We start from the raw sequence: 12,399 nt of genomic DNA on the forward strand, positions 1-12,399 counted from the left end.
CCCCCAAAAGCAGATCTTGGGGTAGGGAGAGGCTCTCTCACAGCTTCCACCCCCCCTCATGAGCAGCAGGGTGCTGGGGGCAGCTGAGGATGCTCCAGGGCTCCCAGCTCCGCCCAAGCCCATCATGGACAGCTCCACAGCTTCCCCATTCCTAGGCCCGGGAAGTTTGGCCTCAGTGCAGCCCATCTCTGTCTCCTTTCCCCAGGCCCTGGCCCCGGCTCAGGCCAAAGCATGCAGCTGGAGGGGGCTGAGAGCAGGCAATAACGCCTGCTTTGAGACCAGGGTTGTGAAGCAGCTGCCCAGTAACTCCAAGAGAGAGACAGAAGCAAGAACAGTTATGATTTAATCATCACCATTCTCTGCAAATCCAGTGTACGGCAGAGCCGAGCTGTGGTCTGGCTCCTGGTGCTCCCATGTGGCCACCACCCCTGCTCGCAGCAGACCTGGCCTAGCATTGGAGCTTGGGACTGGGAGCAGGGCAGGAACAGCACGGGGATGGGCCGGCCAGCTCCTCTTGCCCATCCTGCCCAACATCTGCCTGAGGATGGACAACCCTGGGCAGCTTTGGCTCTGCTCAGCCCGGTGGGATGGGGGAACCTACCCAGCTCTGGTCTATGCAAAGCTGGTGAGCAGCCAGGTCATGGCAGGAACTCATCCTGCCCCTGCCCAGTGACCCTTCACAGGTCACTATGGCCTCTGCTTTGGCATCTGCCTTCATGAAGCTGGAAGAGACCAAGCCCCAGCTGGAGGAGCTTTTGGCTGAGGCCAGCTTGTCCTTGAGCCACCCAGCCCACCCTGGACCTGAGCCCGTGGCACGAAACAGGCAGCCAAATCTCCCTGTGCAACCCCTCAAGGGGAAAACCCCGGGACAGTGTTCACTGAGGTGGGGGAAGGCAGCAGGGGAGCCCCAGCATCTCCCCAGGGACAGCCCAGGGCAAGCACAGCTCAAGAGCCCCTGGGACGGCAGAGGGACATCCCTCAGGGCAGTGCCAGCTGGGGCAACCCTACAGCAGGGACCTCCAGGAAGTGTATGAGGTTCAAACAGCAACAAGGACACTTCTCCTCCCAGGGCAAAGGGAGCTGGGGGGGAAACTGCAGCAGAACTAGGACGGGGAATGGCAATAGTGGTTATAGGTGAAGGCACAAGAGACCCCGGGCTGGATGCCACAGTTGGGGCTAGTGGTTGGGGCTGAAGAGGCTGCCCGTGAGGAGCCGCCTCTTGACCTCCCTCCAGAGAAGGTCCCGCTCCTGGTTCGCCCTCTGCATGAAGCCCCTGTTCTCCTGGGCTCTCCGGGACAGGTAGGGCAGCACCTCATTCACCGGGCCGTAGGGCACGTACTTGTAGACAGGGAAGCCGGCCTGACCTGGAGGGAGAGAGGCAGGTCAGGGAAGTACCAAGAAAGAAAAAGAATGGAAAAAGGAAAAAAAAAAAAAGGTAAAAAAGGGGGGTGGGACAGACCAGAAAAAAAGGGAGGGAACGGGACCAGGAAAAAAAGGGGGGAGGGAAGGAAAAAAGCGGGGGGGGGTGTGTGTGTGTAAGGAATAAAGCCTCCCTTACCCCCAGCTTCCCATGGCCCTCGGGCTGTGCCGATGGAGAGGGGGATGGCGGGTGGGAGGGTTGCCGCAGCTGGAGGCTGCGGTTGAGCACCGGGGAGGCGAAGCCTGGGAGCGGCCCCAGCCAGACATGGCCGAGCCTGCCCGGGCGGGGGGCGCGGCGGTGCGTCCCTCCCCCGGCTCAGCACGGGGAGCTTGGGAACGTGTCGGGGGGAGTGGGCCGAGGTCACCAGGAGCCCTGGGAATGTCGGCAGCCAGGGCCGGGCCGATTCAAGAAGCATTCAACCAGAAGCATCAAGTTAACACATTTTTCCAGCATGACCAGAGGAGGTTGCAGACAGGCAGCCAAACCCTGCTTGCGAGGGGAACTCCAGGACAGAGCAGCATCCACACTGGACAACTGCCCAGTCTGCCTCCCGCTCTCTCCTGGCCTCGGGTCTCCGCTCCGGACACCAGTGCAGGCAGGGGGATCAGTCCTTGACCTGAGCTGGGCTACCTGGACCCTTGCATGTCCCTCTGTCCAGGCCCCTAGGAGCTCTGCTCCGCTGCCTGGGCCAGCAGCAGAGGAGAGGACAAGGTCACACAAGAGCCCGTTGCCACCTCGCTAGCAGAGAGCCCAGGACTTGGTGTGCACCGCCAGCAGAGCACAGCAACGCTCCCAGACCAAGGAGGTGCCAGAGGGGTTTGCTGGCTGCCAGGACCCATCTCTGCCCCGTCTAGAAGTACCCCGATCTCAGCTCATAGTCCAAAGGAGGAATCTCCCTGCTCAGCCATCACCGTCTCATGGGGCCTCCAGGAAACAGATGTGATTCTCCATCTACTTCCTCATCTACATCTTCCCCAAACCCCACGCAGGGGTCACAGCACTCCACACAGCTGGGGAAGAGGCAACAAGGCACTGTCCTCAGCCAGCCCTGCTCTCTGACAGGCCCACAGCCCGGCTCCATCCATCCTTCAGACCCCACAGCAGCTGCTCAGGGAGACCCCAAGGGGTCAAAGTGGGGCAGGAGCACATCTGCCAAGTCCCCCCTGCTCCCAGCACTCACCCAGGGGGAAGGTGATCTGGTCACACATGCCCAGCAGCTGCCCGAAGTACACCTTCTTCTCTGAGGGATGGATCCCAAGCTCCATCATCCTGCAAGCCAAGCCTTGGTGTTAGGGAAGAGTAGAGACAGCAGAGCACGCAGGGGCAGTGCGTCATACCAGAGGAGCAGGGATCATCTCCAAGTACAAGAGCACGGCACTGACCACATCCCGTATGGATGCTGGGATGCAAGGACTTGAGGGATTTGTTTTTAAAACAGCCTCTGGGCTGAGCCATGGGGCCAGCTCTGCAGCTGCTGTGGGCTACCGTGCTGCGCCCCAGCTCCAAGCCCCAACCAAAGCCCTGAGCACCAGATGGGAGCTAGGATCCCACCAGGTGAGTGCAGAGGAGACCTCACAAGCCACAGCACATCTCACTGCAGCTCTGCTGGGCCCCCACATCCCTTGAGCCCTCAATCCCTGCCATGCCACGCTGCCTCCCCAGCACCCACCTGCGCAGGGTGAACTTCACCGTGTCCTCATTGTGAGACGCCACCATCACGTTGGCTTTCCGGCTGTGCTTGATCTCCTCCAGGATATAGTCCAGGCACCTGTAGGACAGTATGGGCTGTGTGGTGAGGCTGCCTGAGCCTGTGCCCGGTGGGGCAGGAGGGAGGAGCATGCCTGGGGCTGTACCCTACCTGTGGTACATCTCATTGGTCTTCTCGTAGGTAGGGTTGATGGGATCCTCATAGCCGATCTGGGCCGCCCTCTCCCGCTCCTGCTCCATGTAGGCACCGCGGACCAGCTTGGTGCCGAAGTGCCAGCCCTCCCGGCGCGACAGCTCCACATCCACTGTCACATTGTCATAAGCCTCCTGGGACCAGATGGGAGAAGTGGCACAGGGTCATCACATCAGTGCCACCTCCACCCTGCACCTCCAGACAGCCAGCCCTGGAGTCATGCTATTGCACTGTCGTGGCTTCAGGAGCCGAGGTCTCCATCTAGCTGCTCCAGCACGTCCTTCCTGCCCAGCCTCCTGCTGGACCTCACCTTCAGGTAGCACTGGTAGGTGTTGAAGATGATCGCCCGATCCCTGTTGAAGCGGCGCTGCATCTCCAGGGTGAGACGACTGATAGCTGGCTGGAAGTAGCTCTGCTCTGCGTCTACCATCAGCCTCACACCCTTCTCCGTGGCTCTCTGGGGGAGTGAATGACATGCAGGTTGGTCTGATGGGGCCACCTACCACACACCTTCCCTCTCTGCGGTGGCGCCTGTGCCCAGCTCCCCCTGACCTTGGCAAGGACGTCCATCCGCTGCAGCATCCGCTTCATCTGCAGATCCTCCTCCTCAGTGAAGCGCGAGAGCAGAGGCTCCAGCTGCCCAGTCTGAAACGAGAACAGCTTGTGGCACCCTGCCTGCAGGCGGCCAGCCCTGCCCACAGCAGACAGAAACCCGCACCAGGGAGGCACGTGCTGTGGCAAAGGCGGAGGCAACTACAGAGAGGGATGAGAGCTTATGGCACCGTAACCTTGGAGCAGCAGCAGGGGACCAGAAAAGGGGACGGGGACACAATGACCCACACAGACAGCGCCCTCCCTGCGGGACCACTCCAGGGGTGGCAGAGATGGGTACCCACCTGCATGTTGGGGACGAGCAGCAGCTTGGAGAGCTTGGTGCGGCTGTCAATCAGGCTGTTCCAGTCCAGCAGGTCCACAGTGCTGGGAGCAGAGAGCCAGGTCCGTACTGGTGCCTTGCAAGGGCAGGGGGGTCTCTACCAGCTCCCGACCCCCACCAGCAAGTCAGGTGCACAGCACGTGGCACCCTGACCCATCTTGTCACCTCCACTCAAACCTTCTCTCTGCTTGGTCGCTGTGCTGAGCCAGTGCTGGCCTTTGGAGACCTGTCCTTGGTGCTGCCCCACTGCCCCAGGAACACGGACAAGGTCCCCCAGCATCCCCACCCTGCAGCACCCCCCAGGTCACAGGCAGCTTACCCGCTCACACCCAGGTTCTCGCCTGTGAACCAGTGCTGGCTCTCTGCCTTGGTTGCAATGCCGAGGTTGGCCAGGGCCTCCTGCGACCAAAAGGAGCATCAGTGCCAAGGGGCTACAGGGGTCTTACTGCTCCAGGCTCATAGGTGTCACAGGTCAGGGCTGCTCCGGGATCCCTACAGCCACCGGCCACCTCCAGCAGCACATAGCCGGCAGCACAGCCTCCTCCCTCAGACATCACCAGCCTCACCTGCAGCTTCTCTGCCTCCAGCTTCATCTCCAGTGCTGCCCGCCCAGCCTGGCCCTGCTCCGCAGCCATTTGATGGAAGAACCTCCGCCACTTCACCAGCACCTCTGAGAACTGCAGCTGCGGGGATAGAGCTCGAGGTGAGACATCCAGTCTGGAGCCCAGCTGGCTCGGAGCCTCCTGCAGTGGAGTCTTTGCAGGATCGTGCCCAGCGTGAGGCAGACTGTGACACTATAGCAGGGGACCTTGGCCAAGCAGGGGCCAAGACTAGCAGTACAGACCTCCCCCACACCCTCACGTTGGGACCTTTAAACTTTTGAGCTCTTCACGTGTCCCCAAAAGTTGAGGCAGGGTCTCCAGGGTGGTCTTGGGAACACGGGGGACAGCCTGTTGGTGCCCACTCCTCTCTGCCATCAGTAGAGATGCCACTGCAGCAAGCCTGGCACTCCAAAGCACCTGCCCCCCCGGATGCATCATCCGTGGCCCTGGCTCTGACCCACCTTGCCCTGGTCACAGCCCTGGCACTCACCAGGAACTGAGGTCTGCCCAGTGCTGTCAGCTTGATGGCTGAGAAGCCGTCCTCTGAGCTGCCACCTGGATGGAGCCACAAAGACAGAGGTAGCCTGACAGGCAGGGTGCTTGGGCAGAAGGGAGGTACCCGAGATACGGTGGTGGGCGGGGTCCCTGCAGTCCCCAACCACAGTGGGGCTGCTCAGGACACATGGAGCACTTACTTGAGGCATCGATGCAGCGGAGGAAGGTCTCCATGTGCTGGTCACACTTGGCCTCGTCAGCGTAGAAATATGTGCGGGCACTGATGACCCCACCGCGGCGATCCCCAAATCCCCGATGGGCTCGGTACTGCTTCTCCCTTTGCTCTGCTCCTGGGGTGGAAGAGGATGGATATGGGCCATGCAGCCCTGCTGAGCTTCTACAAGCCTCCCCAGGAGCTTCTGCCGCGGGTGCAGGGGAGAGGGGCTCTGTCTTGGACCTCAAAAGAGCCCCTGAGGGCTGCAACGCGCCCTGTCTGCTTTGTTGCCCAAGCAGGGGCTCAGCCTTTGCTGAGGAGCAGGGTTGGCCAAGAACCAAGATGTTCTTCATCCAGCTTGTGTTTTGAGGCTGTGGGAGCTGAGTCCTTCCCCCACACCAGGCCCACAGTGTCTGGATCAGCTGGACCTTCAGGCTACCTCCTGTCAGTGGGAGAGGCTGGGTCACTCACCTCCCATCTCCTTCTCGGCTGCAGAGGTGCAGGAGCTAAGAAGAGAAACAGGGAAGATAAGGGCCAGGTCAGAAACCCCCCACAACCCCACACTGGTGGCCAGGGCAGCTCTGAGGCTCCCCTGCTGCCAGCCTGGCGTTGGACCTTTCTCTTCCCTCGCCGTCCCATCGCCAGTGGATCAAATGCTGCTCAGCACGAGCTCCGCTGGCAGGTCAGATGACCCAAACCCGCTCATGGAAGGGAATGGCAAGTGTTCAACATCCAGGCAAGTGTTACCTGGAGGCCCTGAGGCAGCACAGGGAGGATGCTCTGTCCCAGGGTCCAGAGCTGCTCTCAAATAGCCCAACCCATGGCAAGGACAAGGTCAGCCCTGGTGGGACTAGATGCTCTGTCGCTGACCACACCAGCCCACAGTCCTCACCGTGGTGGAGCACCAAACCTCATCCCAACACCTCCCCACCCTACAGGCACCAGTGGCCAGACCACGAAGCAGGAGCTCCTCCAGACTCAGGGTGCATCAAGCTGTAGGATGCCCTGCTGCAGCTTCGCTGCCCTGCGTTCCTCTGCGCCTTGGCATTAGCCAACAACTTACAAACAAGGTCTCAGCTTCAACTCCAGCTGACCTCAGATGTAATTTCAAGCCCAAGCTCTTTGCCACACAGATAATAGGGCTCTGACAGCCCAGGGAGACACTGGCCAAGTCATGAGATCCTCCTTGAGCTTGAGCAGCTAAGCCTTTTCACTGACACCCTAAATCCAGCCCGCAGACCCGAGGTCTCACCCAGGAACACTGCCAGCCCCTGGAGAGCAGCCTTGAGTGACAGCAGAGCCATCTCCTCCAGGAGATCTCTGCCTTGAAGTCACTGTCCCAAAATTGGCTGTGCCCAACAGTGGGGAAGCACACTGCGAGGCAAGCAGCAACGCCACCCGGCCAGAGCCAGAGGACTCGCACAAGAGAGCAGAGAGGCACGTGGCATGGTCCCAGAACATGTTCTCCTGCATGGAAACCCTGTGACAGGAATTAGGGGCTGCTAAAAGCGTAAACAAGCAGAGACAAGCCCTTCCCCTCCTGCTCCCCGGCGCCAGGAACAGCCCCGCATTGCTCAAAGCACAGCAAAGCCTGGCGTGAACCGGGGCAGGAGCAGCCGGAGCTCATGGGGAGCAGCAGGCACCATGTCTGGCAGGCTCTGCTCTGTGATTTTGCTACCCTGAGGACAGGTCAAGAAAGTTTCTGCTCCTGAATACAGATGGTGGAGGAAAGGAAGGAGGAGACATCACACACCCAGGGATGGGATGCGATAGCAAAGCCCACAGTGGGTGGAAGGTCCCCTTGGAGCAGGCAGCATGGTGCAGGGGAAGGCTTCAGCTGGACACATTGCTGGGTCTCTGAGGGGCAGGTCCCAGCTGCAGCACAACAGGACAACTCTGAACCCCAGAGCACACCTTGCATCCAACATCTGAGATGCTGGGGACAAGCGGCAGGGAGCAAAGCCTCCTCCGACCTACCCAGGGTGAATGCACACAACTAAGTTAGCAAACAGCACCCTTGAATTTGAAGTGTTTTGTGTTCCTGAAGACAAACACACCCTCTCCAGCAGCATTCCTGCTGCATGACTGCACTGAGCCCTTCCTCCCCGAGGGGGGCATTCAAAGCAGTGCCATGGTGCTCGCTTTATTGTTCTGCATCAAGCAAAATAAAAGAAGCTCCTTCCAGCTGAAGAAATAGCTCTTCCTGGATATCATCTGCTTTCTTTGCAATATTAGTCTTGGCCAGCAAAGCCATTCCTACACCAACCAAGTGCCACTTAACCCAGTTTATACCTGGCCACCCCTTCTGCAAACCGAGAGCAAGTCTCCCAAAGCAGGACGCATCTCCAGGCACTGCCCAAACACTTCTGGCAAGCTGTAACCAGAAAGGAGCCACCTGCAAGGCACGCTCAGGACCTGGGAGCTCACACTCACCCAAAGCATGCGCAAACCAAGCCCTCCAAGTGCTGCAGAGCAGGTTATGAAGACTCGATGCAGCCCACTGGATTGCTGGGAAGGATAATCCAGCTGACACAGCAGACTTGGGCTTTCAGGAAGTTTTTGGTCAGGCTCAAATAAGCCGTCTCAGGGAGAAGCACAAAGGTCCCCTTGTCAGAAATAAGTAGGCAATAATCCATTTTGCCCTGGAGGTTACCAGGAGGGTGCCATGAGCACAGCGTATTTGCTTTGCTCATCAGCAGATGGGTCTGGCAGAGGGGATAAGGGAACACCAGGGAGAAGTTATCCCTGAATTACCACATCCAAACAAAAACTCATGGTCACATGAAGCCCAGATCAGAGCTATGGGTGACACTTAAAACCCTGCAGGTAGGAATAAAGCAAAGCTTTTGGCAGAAGACTTCTTCAAGCCTGCCCCATGCATGAATTGCTAGCACACACCAGCCCAGGACCATTGCAAGACCTCCTTGCACAGCTTCAAGCTAAACAGAAACCACACCATGATCCCCAGGACCCACAGCACGCACAGGCAGAGCACTGGGCATGGGTGGCAGCAGCACTGGGAGCAGGAGAAGGGGAGGAGGCAGCTCTGGGAGGCTGATTGGCTGGGCTGGATCGTAATCCCATGCCGGGGCAGGTATCAGGCGTCCACGCAAGAAATCTCAAGAGGAAGCTAAGTCCATGTGTTGCGTGGCAAGAGCTGTTTAGGGTGTCTGACAGTGCTCGGGTGCAGGATTGTCTTTCCCCATGTTAGCATGATCCCAATCCATCTCCTCATTCAGGATGCCCATGGGCCAGCAACAGCCCCAAGGCTGCAAGGGGACCACAACCACCTCCACTGTGGGGAGGCTCCTTGTTTCCCCCCATGGGGAGCAGAAGCCCCTGCCCAGCTGCAGCACTGTCTCTCCACACCCCACCCAGGGCTGCAGCCATCCCAAAGCCCCCAGCCCACGCGTTGCCCCGGGAGCGGAGCAGCACCCAGGCTCTGCTGCCCGCAGGACACCTTTCTCCAGCCGCGTCACCATGACCTGGCAGCAGCCTTCAGTACACGGCCAAGGACTCCTGGGACAAGCTGGCAGAGCTCTGGATGCCAGCCCAGGCAGGGCAGGGCAGGTATGAGCCTGCAGCAGGCAGGATAAGCCGGTGCCTCCCCACGTTGCATTGCTGTTCCCAACCAGAAAGCCTGTTACAAGGAGCAGCCAGGGCCCATTGCTGGAGAGGAAAGGGCATCTCCCTGCTGTTATCTCCAGCTTGCTCCAGAGGAACAGGCTGCACTGGTAAGCTCGGCACGGCTCTGCCTGCAGGAGCTCTGCCTGGGGGGAACAGCAGCAGCTGGCAACGGGAGGCTAAAAAACCTGCTGGCTGCATCTGGTTTGTACCTCTGCTTCCCAGCTGGCAGCGGGGTAAAGCCCTGAAGCGCTCACGGGAGGGAAGGACGCATTTCCCGAGTCCAGCAGCCACAAGCCCTGGACCGCTCATCCCTCTGAACCACGCGCAGCCCAGCTTGGCACCATTCCTGGCAGAAGCACTGGTAATTTGGGGTTTTGCCCCTGAACAGAGCCAAGGAGGACCCAGAGCAATGCTTGGCATGGGCCAGGGTCCAACACAGCCCTTTCAATGCCACCCACACCCCCCTGGGCTTTGTCCTTGCTTCGTGACATCCCTGGGTGACCGCCAGGATGGCAGTTTTTCCCCCTGCCCATTTGATGGAGCGGATCCTATTGGGGCTCAGGCAGGGTGGCATCAGGGGGTGCGGGGTCCAGCGTGTGGCTTTGCCAAGCTCTCCTGGGTGGGAATGACCCACACAGCGCAGGCTAGCAAGGAGTCCCATGCATGCAATCCCCAAATCTGCTCCGGGACGGGCTAGCGTAGACCAGACAGCTCACAAACCACTGACACCCCGCCGTGAGCGGGCAGGATACAGGTGCAGGCAGAGCCTGCCCATGAAAACCCTCAGTGGTCAACCGCAGGAAGCACTTGGCACAGGCACAGCCCGGCAGCACCGGCACTGCCAGCTCAGCCGGGTTGTGCCAGGGGCCAGCTCAGCCCCACAGGGATGCTGAGCAATGTGTCTGGACCACGGCTGCATGCCCGGGGAAGAAACCAGTCACTCCTGAAAACACCGCTGCTCTGCACCTTCAAAAGAGCCATCCCCCCCCCCCCGACTACAAGCGAGGTATTTTGAAGCTTTTACATTAAAAAAAAAAATGCAGCTTGCAGCTCAGTCTGCAAGGGGCTGGGATGGGCACAGCCCTGCCTCCCCCTGCGCAGCTCCCACACCAACGCTGCCCTTGCAAGCTGCCCAGGCCTGCCATGGATGGGCAGGACCTTCGTGCCGATGGGGATTTCCGGCAGCAGTGGCGAGCGGCAAGCTGGTGGTCCCTGATAAGCAGCACCCGGGTGGGGAACAGAGATTAGGCTCCCAGCGCCAGCTGGGAGGAGTCCAGCAGCAGCACCTGCATCACCGCACTGACCCGAAACCCCACTTGCAGATCACCCCAAAAAGCTGTTTCTGCTGTATTTTTAACACCGCGTGTCATGTGTGTGGCAGCCAGATGGTGTTCCTGGCTGTTAACGGGGGAGAGCCCAGGAGAGCGCTGCATCCCCAGCCCGTGCCCTCCGGCAGGGCCACACTTGTCCTGGGTGGGGGGGACACTGCCCACCCTGGTGACCGTGGGCTGCCAGCCAGCAGCCCATCGATCGGGTGAGCGGAGCCTCCCGAAACTGGAGCCCGAATAGTGGAAAGTTACCGGCGGCTTTGGGCCGGCGCCTGCCCTTGGCAAAGGGCGGGAGGCAGGGAAGGCTGCCCGGGGTGGGGGGGCAATGCGGGAAGGGGGTGCGACCAGGCGGGGGGGGCAGCACCCCAGTGTGTGTATGGTGGGGGATGGGGATGGAAGGAACAGCACCCTGGGGGAGGAGTGGGGGCAGGCCAGCACCCCAGTGGGGGGGGACAAGGGGGAATAGAGGGAGGAAGCACGCCGGTGTGTGCAGGGGGATGGAGGGGGGCTGCACCCCCGTGGGGGGCGGGGGCAGCACCCCTGGGAGGGAGAAGGGGGGGAGAGCACCCCAGCGTGTTTGGGGAGGATGGGGGGCGGCACCCGGGGGGCGGTGGCAGCGGCCGGGGGGTGGAGGGTGGAACGCAGCGGGAGGCGGGGCCGTGACGCACCGCAACGCCGGCTCCGCAGCCAATGGGAGCGGGGGGGATGGGCGGGCGCAGCCAATAGCAGAGCGGCCAAGTCCCGCGCCCGCGCCCGGTGCACGCCGTGCCCGCGCCGTCCCGCCGCCGCCTCCCCCGCCCCGCCCCGGCCCCGCACTCACTCCAGCTCCTTGCGCTCGGCCTCCTCGGTGCTCAGGTCCTCCTCCACGCTGTAGTCCAGCACGGCGCCCACGCCGAAGGCCTGGTTCCGCCGGATGAGCGGTTTAATGGCCTCCTGGTCCTCCCCGGCCACGAACTGCCCGTAGAAGGTCATCTTCATCAGCCGCTCGAACAGCGTCTGCCCCAGCACCCGCTGGCACAGCTGCAGCAGCTGCGGGACAACGGCAACTCAGCGCCCTGCCGGCCGGCACCCGCCCCGCAGCGGAACCCGCCTCCCCCCCCGAACAAGAGCCCCGCAGGCCCGGCACCCCCACCCCGCCGGAGCGGCGGGCCCCTACCGGTCGGGGACCGGCGCCCCCTGGAGCGGCAGCCCCGCCGGCCGGGACCGGCAACCCCCGGAGCAGCCACTCCCCATGGAGTGGGCAGCCCCTCAGGCCCGGCACCCCACTCGGAGCGGGAACCCCCCTGCCTGGGATCGCCCCCCGCGGAGCGGTCAGCCCCCCCCGGCCGGGGACCGGCGCCCCCCGCCACCCACCTCCCGGTTGTTCTCCACCAGCGGCCCGACAGCGCACAGCCCCAGCACCAGCAGCCCGCGCAGCAGCTCCGCGCTGCTCTTGCTGCGGAACGCCTCCTGCGGGTCCCCGAAATCCACGATGGGCGGCGGCGGCGGCTGTCCCCGCTCCGCACCCCGCGGAGGGGGAGGCGGTGGCACCGGCCGGGCCCCCCTGCCCGCAGCCGGCGGCGGAGAGGCCCCGCGGGGCGCGGCGGCGGGCGCGGAGCGCGGGCGGCGGGGGACGCCCAGGCGGGCGGCAGCGCAGAGCGCCCGGGCCGCGTTCGGCGGAGCCATGGGCACGGCGGGGCCGCCCGCCCCGCGCCGCCGCCTTAAATACCGCCCGCCCGGCACCGCCCCGAGGGGCTCCCCGCCGGCACGGCCGCGCCCGCCGGGGCTGCAGGGCCGCCGCTCCGCCCCGCGTCCCGGCTCTGCCGCGGCACCGGCACCACCCCGCCCGGCGCGGCACCTCTCCCGCAACCCCCAGCCCGGTGCCTTCCCCGTTCCCGTC

The 12,399-nt window shown here is 62.3% G+C and overlaps 1 protein-coding gene across 1 annotated transcript; it reads right to left on the minus strand.

Annotated features, from left to right (window-relative positions):
- Positions 1–326: 326 nt before the first annotated feature.
- PRODH (proline dehydrogenase 1) lies at positions 327–12,080 on the minus strand. Its single transcript, XM_075167149.1, has 14 exons — positions 11,874–12,080; positions 11,341–11,549; positions 6,037–6,071; positions 5,552–5,701; positions 5,347–5,411; positions 4,821–4,937; positions 4,574–4,653; positions 4,217–4,298; positions 3,873–3,965; positions 3,631–3,777; positions 3,279–3,454; positions 3,090–3,188; positions 2,601–2,689; positions 327–1,364 (listed from the first exon to the last, which is right to left on the minus strand). The coding sequence occupies exons 2-14, from the start codon at positions 11,496–11,498 to the stop codon at positions 1,177–1,179; spliced, it is 1,479 nt and encodes a 492-aa protein (XP_075023250.1). The 5' UTR covers positions 11,499–11,549; positions 11,874–12,080; the 3' UTR covers positions 327–1,176.
- Between the last annotated feature and the right edge of the window lie 319 nt (positions 12,081–12,399).

The sequence above is a fragment of the Calonectris borealis genome, chromosome 18 (genome assembly GCF_964195595.1).
Source record: "Calonectris borealis chromosome 18, bCalBor7.hap1.2, whole genome shotgun sequence".
NCBI lineage: Eukaryota > Metazoa > Chordata > Aves > Procellariiformes > Procellariidae > Calonectris > Calonectris borealis.